Here is a 13498-nt window from a genome sequence, read left to right on the forward strand (position 1 = left end):
ACTGAAGAGAGCAAATTCAGTGGAATGATTAGGTAAAAAATTATATTGTAAGAGGTTAAGAAGAGACTGAGAGGAGAAAAAATGGAGGGACCTATTGCAAGTGATCTTTCAAACTGTAGTTGCAATGGGCAAAAGAGATATGAGATGATAGTGGGTATGAACGGATCAACTGAGGGTTTTTTTCAGGATTGGACATACATGCTATATGAACACTATTTGAAGGAACTAAGGATGTATAGACCAGAAAAAAACTTAGGATATAATAATTGTCTTCAAGTATTTGAAAAGCTGGAACATGAAAGAGATTAAACTCGTTTTTTCTGGCTGTAAAGAGGTCTAGAAGCAACTGGTAGAAGTGGTAGAGTTAAGTTTAGGTTTAAAATAAACTAATACTATTAAAAAAGTAGACCACGCTGATTCTGGAGGTTGTGAATTGCTCCACAATGGAACATTTACAAGTGAAAACTAAATGAAAATTTGTTATTAAAGTAATTAACTACACAAAAAATACTCTAATAGTCCTTTCAACTGAAAAATTCTATGATTCTGCCATGTAATGCAACAGGGGATAAAAGATGAACAGATAGCATTCTCCAGTTTTTATCCAAGCAATGCCAAGATGTTGATAGGAAGAGTTCTCCTATACTGTGAGGATATCTAGAAAGAGACAGACCAGAGAATACAAAATGAGAATAAGCACCAGTTTGCACCCTGAGAGAGAGAACTCAAAAGAGAGGATAGATACATCAAAATGCAAGATATATCCAGGTCATACTTGGGAAAGCTGAAAATTATCTTACCTGGCTATATCATATACACGGTCAGCAACACGGCTACCAACCTAAAATAAAAAGCAATGAAGATGATTAGACTTTCCTAATAAGAATTCAATACTGCAATTTATTAAGTGCCTATTATGCCCCATGCCCAATATTAGGTTAAGGACACAATATATAAAATACAATCACTCCTTGTACTGAAAGAGCTTACAGTCTACTACAAACAAATGTATAAAGATAAGTAAATAAAAAATATATAAAAACAAATCAAGGGGCGGCTAGGTGGCGCAGTGGATAGAGCACTGGCCTTGGAGTCAGGAGTACCTGGGTTCAAATCCGACCTCAGACACTTAATAATTACCTAGCAGTGTGGCCTTAGGCAAGCCACTTAACCCCATTGCCTTGAAAAATCTAAAAAAAAAAAAAAAAAAAAAAAAATCAAACAAATATTTGTAAAGTACCTACTTTGTACCAGACAGGGCTAATGAATTAAGTTCTACTTGCAAGGAATTTACATTATAAAGAAGGAGACAGTAAATTGTGTGTGTATATACATACATATGTTCAGCAAAAGATATCCCCAGAAAGGATGAAAAGGAAAGGTTTCATGTAAAAGATGGTACCTGAAATGTACCTTAAAAGAAAAAACAGAAACTATGAGGCAGAAGTCAGAAGTATTATAGTTTAAGCCTTGGGACAATAGTGGTTTTTGGATTAGGAGGTGGGAAGAGAGCACTAATGGGGAGGAATCAGCAAAGACTTCCAGAGGAGGTGACATTTAAAATAAGCCTTGAGGAAAGCTGGAGGTTATGAGAGACACAGGTGAGATGAAAGGGAATTGCAAGCACTATGGATAGTCTATAGGAGGAGATAAGACAATGTGCTTTAAGAATAACAATTTGGCAGTTGTATGCAGGATGGATGGAAGAGGTCAGAATTCAATTGGGAGGCTACTGCAGTAGTCCAGGAAAGAAGAGTTATGAAAGCTTGCCTAGAGGTAGTTTTGGTAGACAGAAGACTTCAGAAGTAAAAAGTCTAGAGGAGAGAGTAGGAGAGTTGGAGTCAGGAAAAGCTTTGCTTGAAGACTGTCTCAGACACCTAGCAGCTGTGGGACAGTGCCTCACTTAACCTCTTTCAGCCTCTATTTCCTCATTTGCAACATGGAGATAATAACAGAATTGACCTTAGATGGTTATAGTCAGAATTAAATGAAATAATTTATGTAAAATACCTAACAAAACTTAAAGAATTATGAAAATACTTTTTAGGTCAACTAGCCAAATGATTAGATATGGGGAGGAGGGACTAATGAGAGTAGTCAAAATGAAAAGGAGAAAGAAAAGAGAAATGGATTAGGAAAAATAATGAAATCTCTTTTAAACGGGTGCAAATGTAACTTGGGAGCTCAGAAGAGAAACTACTGCTATATGTTCCATAATCATATACATTTATTTAATGCATTTAAAATTCTTCAGGATTTTGTGTTTTAGCATAAATTGGGACGGGTGGGTGGTGCAGTGGATAGAGCACCAGCCCTAGAGTCAGGAGGACCAGAGTTCAAATTCGAGCTCAGACAATAATAATTTCCTAGCTATGTAACCCTGGGCAAGTCACTTAGCCCCATTTGCCTTGCAAAAAAGAAATAAAAAAAAATTAACAAATTTAAGTCTCAGGTACCAACTGTTTTTGTTCTAAATCTTTCTAGACAAGAGTAAGCTTATGTCTAGTAATAGGTAGTATTTACACCGCATTTTGCAAATATTATCTCATTCTGTTTTCAAAATAAAGGAGCCTTTTAACAGAATGGAAAATTCAAGTGGCTAGTGTACACAGTTCAAATTCTGCTGCTGACACTTTCTCTTCTAGGAACGGTCTAATCATAGAACCTGCTTTTATAAGAGAGTAGGGGATTAATCTAGCAAATCGTTCTGTAAAGCTCGAGGAGCAAAATAAATGCAAGAGAGTGACAGTAGCAGTGACGGAGGCTGGATTTGAACTCTGTTCCGTTAAAACGTAAGTAAGCGGGACGGCGAGGTGGTGCAGTAAGTGGATAGAAGAGAGCACCAGCCCTGGAGTCAGGAGGACCTGAGTTCAAATCCGGCCTCAGACGCTTAATAATGACCTAGCTGTGTGGCCTTGGGCAAGTCACTTCACCCCATTGCCTTGCAAAAAAGCTAAAAAAAAAATGGTTATTTAGAACAAAAACTAAGCATTTACTAAGAGATCTGCTGAGCTCCTGCAGAACGGGCGTATGGGGGGGGCACTTGGATGCCGGCGGCCCGACCTTGACCCTGGGTCCAGGCCGGCGAGTACCCGGCATGCCTAGGGCACTCACGGGGGCGGGGGGCGCCGCACTCACCTCCTCCCTCAGGTAGTCGTACTGGAGCGGCTCGGGCTGCCGGGCCGCCCAGTTCTTCTGTTTCCTCTTCAGCGCCCGATCGAAGACGTTGATGACGCCCGGGCCGCCGCCGCCGCCGCCGCCGGCCTGGGAAAGCGGCGCAGCCCGTCCTCGGGAAGCGCAGCCCGCCGGCGGCCGGAGGCCCCGCCACCGCCGCGGCCAGGCCGCTCTCAGCATGCCGGCCGGCCGCCTCCGGCGTCCTCGCGACACGCCTCCCGTCAGCCCCCGGCGCCGACGCGCCTGCGCCGTCGCGTCCGTGCGTAAGCTACGGCGCCACGGAAGGACGCTTTTCGACAGAAGCGTTTGAACTGACCCCGGTCGCTTGCCGTAGCTCCAAAGTTTGGCGCAAAGGCTTGTGGGTCCGACTTTCTCCACGTGACGCGGCTTGCGGGCTCGGTGCGCGCATGCCCGTAAGCCATTCTCAGAGAGTCGCCCTGCGTGGTGGACGGTCTTACTCGAATCGGCTGCTTTCCTCCTCCTGCTCCTTTCGGGAAGTAGCAGCCGGTCCTTGGAGGTGAGGTAGGCGAACTGCCCGGCCCGGGTGCCCGGGTGCCCGGCTGCCGGATGCTAGGGCTGTGGACGCGGACGGAGCGGGAAGCCCCGAGTTCAAACTCGCCCGGGCCCGGCGACCCTCTGCCTCAATTTCTCATTTGTAAAACGGGAGTCACCTTCGCCGGCTTGTTAATACATTTTTTTCGAAACACTTTTTTTTTCCCCCGAAAAATGAGACATAATCTAGCGCATCCCACACGTGAGCTCTCGTTATTCCCTTCTCCATCCTTACCGAGTTGGGGAGGCCGCGGGGCAGAGATGCCAAGCCCCGGAGGCGGCTGAGTAGGAAACCTGCCGTCCCTGGGGAAAAGACCCCGGCACTTCCCTGCACTTGCCAGCACTACCTGCGGGAACCCACTGAGGGCAGAGGAAGCTGGTGCTGGACGAGTTTCAACTCTAAAACGTAAAGATAGAGGGGGAAGTCTTTGTATTTATGTTGATATTTTGTTTTGGAGATTTTTGGGGTGATAATTTTTATCACTTAAGATTTCCTTGGAGGGGAGGGCAGGAGGACCTGAGTTCTGATGTTTAATAATTACCTAGCTGTGTGACCTTGGGCAAGCCACTTAACCCCATTTGCCTTGCAAAAAAAACTAAAAAAAAAAAAGATTTTCTTGGAAAGGATAGATGTTCCAACATCCCTTGTTAAAGTTTTCTTTTGTATAGGGTGATTATCTGATTATCCTGGGGAAAAAAAGTGGGAAACCTGGTCCAATCAAGAGGCTGGCTTTTGAAAAGAAAAATTGAATTCAGGATGTACCCGTAGATGTCATAACTGAAACCCACTTTTTTTTTTTTTTAGGATTTTGCAAGGCAAATGGGGTTAAAGTGGCTTGCCCAAGGTCACACAGTTAAGTAATTATTAAGTGGTCTGAGGTCTGATTTGAACTCAGGTACTCTTGACTCCAGGACCGGTGCTCTATCCACTGCACCACTGAAACCTACTTTTTAGAGAATAATGGAAAGGTTTTTTTTGTCATGGCTTGCTTTCATGTGATTCTTTCTCGAAAATATTTTTTGTTAGTAAACAAACCCTCTTACTAGTATTTTTTTTTCCAATTTTAAGGTTATTCAGGGCATTTAGTCAAGGAGGAAGCTTAAAAATGGCATCGAAAGAAGAACTTTTGAATGATGAGCGGTTTCGCCGAGTTACAAAGGACCCAAGATTTTGGGAAATGCCAGAAAAGGATCGGAAAATTAAGATTGATAAGAGGTTTCGAGCGATGTTTCATGACAAAAAGTTCAAGTTGAAATATACTGTGGATAAAAGAGGACGTCCTGTAAATCACAGCACTACAGAGGATTTGAAACGCTATTATGATTTAACAGATTCAGACTCTGATCTTTCAGATAAAGATAGTGAAACATCAGAAAAAAAGAAAAAAACCCAGAAAACTAAAAAAGGAGATTCAAAAAAGTTATTGGATGATAAGGAAAAAAGCAAAGCTGTTAAGCAAAGGGAAGGCTTTGGATGTGGAAAAGAACTAGATGATTCTGAAAATACTGTAAAAATACAACATTCAAACAGAGCTAAAAAAGTGCATGCACAAAATAATCTGCAAAAGGATGAAAAAGAATCAGCAAATAAAGGCATAAAGAATCAAAAAAAACCCTACCTTTTTAATGAAGACACATCATCTAAAGAAAAACTAAAGATAGTAGAATTGGATGATAATAAAATTGTCAAATCATCCAAGGTGAAGTTTCCTAAAGAGAAATTTGATTCAGGTTAGTTCAAAATTTTAATCCTAAAGTTTTTATTTTATTTTATTTTATTTATTTATTTATGGTGTGCTTTTGTATTTGACTTTTCTTAAGTAGTATTTAAGGGTTTTTAATGTAATTTGATAACATGGTAAAACTTGACATTTTAATAGTAATGACTGGGAAAAAACTTAGTTTAAGTGAATGTGAAAATTTTGAAGATTGCAAAGGTTTATGGGATGAAGAGAACTAAGGAAAGTTTGAATCTGCTGGCTAATCTTTGATTTTGACTTATTTGTGTTCACTAAACAAAAACATTCTATAGTTTAGCACCTGCCAAAATTTTTGAGGACAATGGTAGCCTAATTCAGTTTCTTTTCACCAATTCTTTTTCCCAGGTCTTTTTTTTTTTGAAATAATCCCCTTCATCATTTCTTACTTCACAGTACTATTGTTCACATTCTTACACCATAATTTGTTCAGTCATTCTCCAATTAATGGGTATACCCTTAGCTATCAGTTTTTTGCTACTAAAAACTTTGCTAAATATTTTGTATTTAAGAATCCTTTCCCTTTTTCTTGCTATCTCTCAGTATTGCTGGGTCAGAGCATGTGCACGGTTTAATAGCTTCTGGGGTACAGTCCTGAATGATTTTTCAGAATGGTTGGAATAATTTACAGCTGCAGTGTCGTACTATACTTGTTTGCCCATAGCTCCTTCATCTTTTGTCATTTTCCTTTTTTATCATTTTATCTAATCTGACTGAATGAGGAAGTACTACAGAATTATTTTAATTTGACTTTCTCTAATTATTTCTTTGAGAATTTTTGCTCTGACCATTTTATTTTTTTTGCAAGGCAGTGGGATTAAGTGATTTCCTCAAGGTCACACAGCTTAGTTATTGAGTGCCTGAGGTTGGATTTGAACTCAAGTCATCCTTAATCTGGGACTGGTTCTCTATTCATTGTGCCACCTAGGTGCCCTTTGGCCATTTTTTAATTGAGGAATGACTACTTTTCTTGTAAATTTGGTTTTTCTATACATTTGAGAGCTGAAACTTTAATCAGAGAAATTTGCAACAAAGATTTCCTCTAATTTCCCATTTTTCTAATTTTTAGCTGCATTGAGTTTGTTTGTGCAAAAACTTTGTCATTTTATGTATTTAAAATCATCTGTTTTAATCTGTGAATTTCTCTTTTGTTTGATCACAAACTAATCCCCTATTCATACATCTGACAGGGTAATTTCTTCCATGCTTCTCTAATGTACTTGTCATATCACCTGTTGTATCTCAATCATGTACCCATTTTGAATTTATCCTGATTGTATAGTGTTTAATGTTGACCTTTACCTAGTTTCTATCAAATTAATATCATTTTTCCCACTAATTCTTGATAGTGAGCTCTTGCCTCAGTAGCTGGGATTTGGGGGTTTATCGTACACTTTAAGTTGCTTCTGCATTTTGTGTACCTGTTTTTTCCCAGTGATTGACCACTCATTTCTCCCATCCAAGTACTAAGGAAGACCAACCCTGCTTAGCTTCCGAGATCAGATGAGATCAGGTGTGTTCAGGGTGGTATGGCCATGGACTGACCACTCATTTCTTAGCCAATACCAAACTGTTTAGATGATCACCATTCTGTAATATAATTTGAGATATGATACTGCTACCCTGTTCAACATTTTTTTCCCCATTGATTTCCTTGATATTCTTGTCCTTTTTTCCTCCAGGTGAGTTTTGTGATTATTTTTTCTACCTCTACAAATTAATTCTTTCGTGGTTTGGTTTTTATGGCATTAGATTAAGTAAATTAATTTAGGTTCTTTTGTCATTTTTATTGTAGTGACTTGACCTACAGTGAATGTTTCTCCAATTTTTAGAAATGTCTTTGTGTTTTGTAATTGTGTTCATATAGTTCCTATTGTATTTTTGGCAAGTAGATATTAAACTATCTGCAGTTATTTTATTCATTTATTTATTTAGAAAAAAAATTTTTTTTTTAGGTTTTTGCAAGGCAAATGGGGTTAAGTGGCTTTCCCAAGGCCACACAGCTAGGTAATTATTAAGTGTCTGAGACCAGATTTGAACCCAGGTACTCCTGACTCCAAGGCCAGTGCTTTATCTACTACGCCACTTAGCCGCCCCAATCTGCATTTATTTTAAATGGAATTTCTCTTTCTATCTTCTTGCTTTATTTTGTTTGTAATATATATATATAATGATGATCATTTTAATGATTTTATTTTTAACTTTGCTGAAGTTAATTGTTTCAATTAGTTTTTTTAGTCTACTTTAGGGCTTTCCCTAAGTATAAACCATATCATCTACAAAAAAGTAATAGTTTTTGTATAGCCTTTAGTTCTTCAGTTTCTTTTATTTTTCCTATTGCTATATTATGTATTTCCAGTACACTATTGACTAGTAATGTTGATAATGGACATTTTTGCTTCTCCCCTGATCTTATTGGAAAAGCTTCTAGTTTATGCTCAATACTGCTTGTTCTTGGTTTTAAATAGATACTACTTTAATTTATTCTTACGATTTCTGGTGTTATTAATAGGAATGATTATTGTATTTTGTCAAAAGCATTTTTTGCACTTATTGACATGATCATGGTTTTTGATTATATCACTTAATGCTTAAGTTGTACTTACATGGAGTAGGCTCTTCATTCCTGGTGTAAATCCAGCCTGGATATGTTGCTACAAACTACTTGCTAAAATTTTATTTAAAACTTTTGAACCAATATTTACTAGACAAAATGGTCTACATTTTTTTTTTACTCTCCTTGATTTAAATATTTAGACTACATTTGTGTCATAGAAGGAATCTAGCAGGGCTATTTCTTTACCAATTTTTTCAAACAGTATGTAATATTATGTATTTAATGTTGAAATGAACGATTCTATAAAATGTTTGGTAGAATTTACTTGTAAATCCTTCTGGTTCCTTTTTCCATTGGGGATTCATTTTTGGTTTGTTTAATTTCTCATTCTAAAATAAGGGTGAGGATTCTATTTCCTGTTTTATTAATCTGAGCGATGTATATATATTTTTGTGAATTTTCAGCCTTTTCAGTTAATTATTTCAGCTAGTATTTTAATTGATTCTCTAGGAATCTCCAAATATACTATCATATCTGCAAGGGGTGATAGTTTTCTTTCTTCACTGTCTGTTCTAATATCTTCAGTTTCTTTTACTTGTCTTCATGCTGTTGCTAGTATTTCTAGGAAAAATATTGAATGATAGTGGTGTTAATGGATAGCTTTGCTTCACCCCCAATTTTATTGGAAAGGTGTCTTCTAACTTAGCCCCATTTCAGATAATACTTACTAATGTTTTTAGATAAATTCATTTTAAGGAAAGCTCTATTCCTATACTTTAATGTTTTTATTAGGAATGAGTATTGTTTTTAGTTAAAAGCTTTTACTGAGGGCAGGCTAGGTGGTGCAGTGCTCTATCCAGTGCCCTGGAGTCAGGAGTACCTGAATTCAAATCCAGCCTCAGACACTTAATAATAACCTAGCTGTGTGGCCTTGGGCAAGCCACTTAACCCCATTAACCTTGCAAAAACCTAAAAAAAAAATCAAGGTATAATGTCTCATCACCAATACTGTCTTTCATTTACCTAAATGCAGCAAACACTGACATCTAATAGACTATGTGACTGTAAGGAGAAGGATGTGAAATTGACAAAGGCAATGTGTGATACAGAGTACCAGACTGATTATAGACTTGTGCTCTCCAAACCTAAATTTTCAGTCTATAAAAGCAGCACCCCAAGGCACAATAACTATCCAAAGAATTACAGTCAACAGATAAGAGTGTCTCTCTGAGTACAAAAGCAGTGAATTACAATTAAAACAATGAACAATTTTAATCTTCAGTTACTAATAGCAATTTTTAGGCTTTAAGGTTGAGTCAGCACACAGTTGGCTACAGCAGAGCAGAAAAAGAGCAGATAGCTTTCAGAGATTTGGTATCTAGCATTGCATTTGCTCATCTGGGTCAGAAAACTTGCAAACATCAAAATTGGTTTGACAAAAATGATGGTGTAATTCAAAAGCTTCTAAATGAAAAATGAGAACCACAGACAGATTTACCAGCAGGATAGTTGATCTATCGCTAAAAAAAAATTTAATTCCTTCAAATATAAAGTAAAAGTGAAGCTTGTAACATGTAGAATTCTTGACTCAGTAAGAAGACAGATAAAATTCAGTTTTATGCTAATAGTAACAATCCAATGGACTTTTTTGATGCCCTGGAGGCTATTTATGGAACTACGGTGCATCTCAACTACTCAGTGTTTCTGGAGCCACATTTATTAATGATAAGAATATGATCTTAAGAGAGATGGACTGAAACCTTTGACCATATATCTCAGGTTGAAGTAAATTCCTCTCTAGCTGAAGCTTCAGCTCAAGAAAAGGTTTCAAATGTCATTAGATACCCTTCATGTGACAAAGCACCTGATTCTATTCCAACTGAGATTTACATGATGGGGAAGTCCAATGCTTGTTTATACAGATGCTGACTGAAATTTTCCAGGTTATATGACAGAAGGAGGTTATCCCCACAAATTCAATGATGCCTCCATCGTCCATCTGTTTAAAAGCAGAAGAAATAGATTGTTCTGTGACAATCACAGGGATGGTCCTTTCTCTTAGCCATTCCTGACAGATCCTCTTGGAAGATGGCTAGCTACCTAAGAAGCCAGTATGTCTTCAGAAAGGGTCAAGGAATGATCAATATGGTGTTTGTTGCCTCGCAACTCCAGGAGAAATCCAGGAGCAGAACAAGGGTCTGTACACAATGTTTGTAGATCTGAACCAGGTCTTTGATACTGTCAGTTGTGAGGGCTTATAGGAAATTATGTCCAAATTTGGTTGCCTAGAGAAGACCAAAGTGGAGGGAGTATTGGTGGAAGATTTTCTGTTTGCAGTGGTTTGTAGGTGACACAGCCTCTGAAGCTGTGCTGTGATAAAGTATGGATCGATTCTCTGCTGTTTTGTGCTGTTTTTGGCCTAACAATGAACATCAGAAAAATGCAGGTGCTCTGTCATCATCCAGTGTGGAATCATCAGTCATAGCAAATGGAGAAGTTTTTGCATACCATAAATGAGTTCACTTGCAACATATTATCTAGAAATTTATGTGTTGATAATGTAGTTGAAATACATTGTCATAGCTAGCTCAGTGTTTGGGAGGCTCTGAAAATGTGACAGAGAAGAGGTATTAGACTGGATACCAGACTGAACTTCAGAGCCTTTGTACTGACCTCATTGTTGTATGTCTGTGAAATCTGGACAGTCTACCATGTCAGGAAATTGAATTACTTCCATTTCAGTTGTCTTAGGAAAATTCTGAAGTTCACATGGCAGGATTAGATACCAGACACTGAAGTTCCTTCTCAAATTAAACTGACAAGCATTCAAACTCTACTATAGAAAGCACAATTCTGATGACTTGCTCATGATGTTTTTCAAAAGCAAAACATGCATTTGCCAAAATGACTGTTTTATGTAGAACTCACACATGGTTATCAGAAAAAATGGTGCAAGGACTCTCTCTTAAGAACTTTGGAGTAGGAGGCACTTGCACACAGGACTGCCCAGCATGGCAAGCCCTCATCAGAGAAGATGCTGTGCTCAGAGTGAAGCATAGTTGAAGTAGCTCCAAAAAAGCTCAAAATGTATGTTCACATGATGTATGTTCACATGACCTATTTGTGGCCAATGGTAGAGCATTCTGAGCTTGTGTTGGTCTGATCAGCTACACATTAACAGCCTCCAACATAGTGATGTCATTTTGGTTCTCCTGGAGAATGAAGGACACCCTCAGCTTTCTCAGTTTGCAAAAAATGACTCACTTTTTCTTAGCTTTCTCATTTAGCTTCATCTGGTTCATTTTCTAGAGTCTTTTTTTGGGGGGGGAGAGGGTGTTCCAGTCTAGATAGTAATGCTTTTTCTTGTTCTGTTATTGTGACTCTGCCACAGTTAAATTCACCAACAATTTATTAAACATCTACTAGTGCCAGGCACTGTGTTGGACCCCAGAGACACAAAGCCTAAACAAAAATGGGCTTTTGCATCAAGAAACTTATATTTTATTAAGAGACCTCACTTATTAATGCCACCCCAAAATCTGGATCAATTTTTTTGTCTTAGAGCTATGATCATGGTAGCCAAGTTAGATTGATGAATCATTGAAGAACACTGTGACTGTTTCATTTCCAGTAGACATACTATAGTTAACTAGCTCACATTCCACTAGTGCTTTAAATTTTACAGAACATAAAATTGTCAGTGTAATTAGTGATTATTATAAGACCTAGGGTTTATTTATAATATGAGGTGCCCAAGACTCAACATAAGTGTAGCAGGAAAGCTAAACAGCAACTAAAACCTTTGGGTTTGTATCTGTGAGTCAGACAACCAAAGTTATCTCTGGATAAACATATAGTGAGATTTATTTCAATAAGGTTTCTTTTTGTGGTTGAATGCAAAAATGAGAAGGATGAAGACAAAAGAAAACTGGTAGTTAGAAGACCTAAATTCTAATTCTACTTCTGCTCCCAACTATCTTAACCTTTCTAATTTTGTTTCTTCAACTATATGAAAAGAGGAGGGATGATGAAGTTGACTTCAAAAGTCCTTTCTAGATCTCAAACTATGTATGATGCCTTTCAGTTTATACAAAAGGAAAGCATTGAAGTGAGATACCTGCAAGTAGCTATTTGAAAACCAGTTGATTGTTAGTTGTGACTTGTCAAGTCCAGATTATTACAATCATAAATTGATGTGATCCATAATTCCAGGTCATGTGGCTAGATTTATTACAATCTTTAACTGAACTTTTTTGATTTTTCTGACTGGACTTCTACTTGCTGCTGTTCAGACTTCCTACTCCACTTCTGTGAGTCTTGGATACCTCATTTGTAAATAGGTCCTAAGTCTAATAATAGCCAGTTACATAACTTGTTAGTGAAAGATAGGATTAGAACTCTTGACTTCCTAACTCCAAGGTCAGTCCTCTATCCACAACACAGTTGTTTGTTGAAAAATTGAGAAAAGTGAATGGGTGATAAGTAAATAGTAAACTGCCAGTTGTCATCTCTACCTGTAGCCTTACAAGTTTGTGATGAATAGGACCTCTATGCCAGTTCTGGGAGTTCTTCATGTTCTGGTGCACAATTTTTCCCTGTACTGTATTCCTGGTATACTTCTAGATGGACCTTGTCTCCAGTTTGTGTAGACCTTTCTCTTTGTCTTCCTGGGCTTTTGGGTTAATCAAATTTGATTTTTGATTTCCAAATCAGCATTTAGTCTGGTGTTATTTCTGGATCTTTTACCAAGAAATTTGAGTGGGTTGGAGGTAGACTTGAATTATTTTGGTTCCACTTCCATCCATTCATTAATCTACCTATGCTTCTTTTAAAGGATTGGATTGTGTTGGGTGTTTTTATAAGACGTGATTTGTAATCTTGTTCTTTTTTTCCTAGAATGGTACATTTTAGTTGTATTTGAATGTTTATATTGCACTTGATTTGGTAATTATATTTTCTTAAATTATTTCCCCTTCAATTAATTGCAGACCACAGTGATACCTATTTAGAGGTCAGTGAATCTGATGAAGGTGAAGTGGAGGAGGATACTGAAGATCAGAGTAAAACAGGAGATGATGAACAATCAGATGATAGAAATGCAGGAGATAATGATGAAACCTCAGAATACGAGGATGAAGATGATGATGATGACAGTGATGAGGATGATGAAGAAAGTGATAGTGGCCCTGATTTAGCTAGAGGAAAAGGAAATATTGAAACTAGTTCAGAAGATGAAGAAGATGATATGACTGAATTTTTTCCTAAAGAATCTAGTTTTGAGCATGCATGGAGAGAATTAGACAAAGATGCCCCTCGAGCAGATGAGGTATGTTCTTTAGAGAACCAATTTTTGTTATGGGCTAAAATCAAAATTTTGCTGGTGGAAAATATTCCATATATGATTTTAAGCTTATCATTTACTTGTTTAGTCATTAGTTTCCATTTCTAAGCCCAACAA

General features: G+C 37.8%; 2 protein-coding genes across 4 annotated transcripts in view; one reads left to right on the forward strand and one right to left on the reverse strand.

The window, feature by feature from the left end:
* The window catches only part of NDUFAF5 (NADH:ubiquinone oxidoreductase complex assembly factor 5), a 31285-nt gene extending 27896 nt beyond the window's left edge, over window positions 1–3389 (reverse strand). For both annotated transcript variants that reach the window (XM_074209425.1, XM_074209424.1), the window contains exons 1-2: window positions 3139–3389; window positions 801–841 (exon numbers count right to left, since the gene is read on the reverse strand). In XM_074209425.1, the coding sequence (XP_074065526.1) occupies window positions 801–841; window positions 3139–3354 (257 nt within the window). In that variant the 5' untranslated portion in view covers window positions 3355–3389. The remainder of the gene's footprint in view (window positions 1–800; window positions 842–3138) is intronic.
* Window positions 3390–3570: 181 nt separating this feature from the next.
* Window positions 3571–13498, forward strand: part of ESF1 (ESF1 nucleolar pre-rRNA processing protein homolog) — an 85074-nt gene continuing 75146 nt past the window's right edge. The window contains exons 1-3 of one of the 2 annotated variants that reach the window (XM_074209422.1): window positions 3571–3691; window positions 4796–5457; window positions 13029–13366. In XM_074209422.1, coding sequence (XP_074065523.1) covers window positions 3582–3691; window positions 4796–5457; window positions 13029–13366 — 1110 coding nt within the window. In that variant the 5' untranslated portion in view covers window positions 3571–3581. Of the gene's footprint in view, window positions 3697–4795; window positions 5458–13028; window positions 13367–13498 lie in introns of both variants that reach the window. The other variant, XM_074209423.1, reaches the window with a different exon arrangement.

Source organism: Macrotis lagotis, chromosome 1 (assembly GCF_037893015.1).
Source record: "Macrotis lagotis isolate mMagLag1 chromosome 1, bilby.v1.9.chrom.fasta, whole genome shotgun sequence".
In the NCBI taxonomy this organism is placed as follows: Eukaryota; Metazoa; Chordata; class Mammalia; order Peramelemorphia; family Peramelidae; genus Macrotis; species Macrotis lagotis.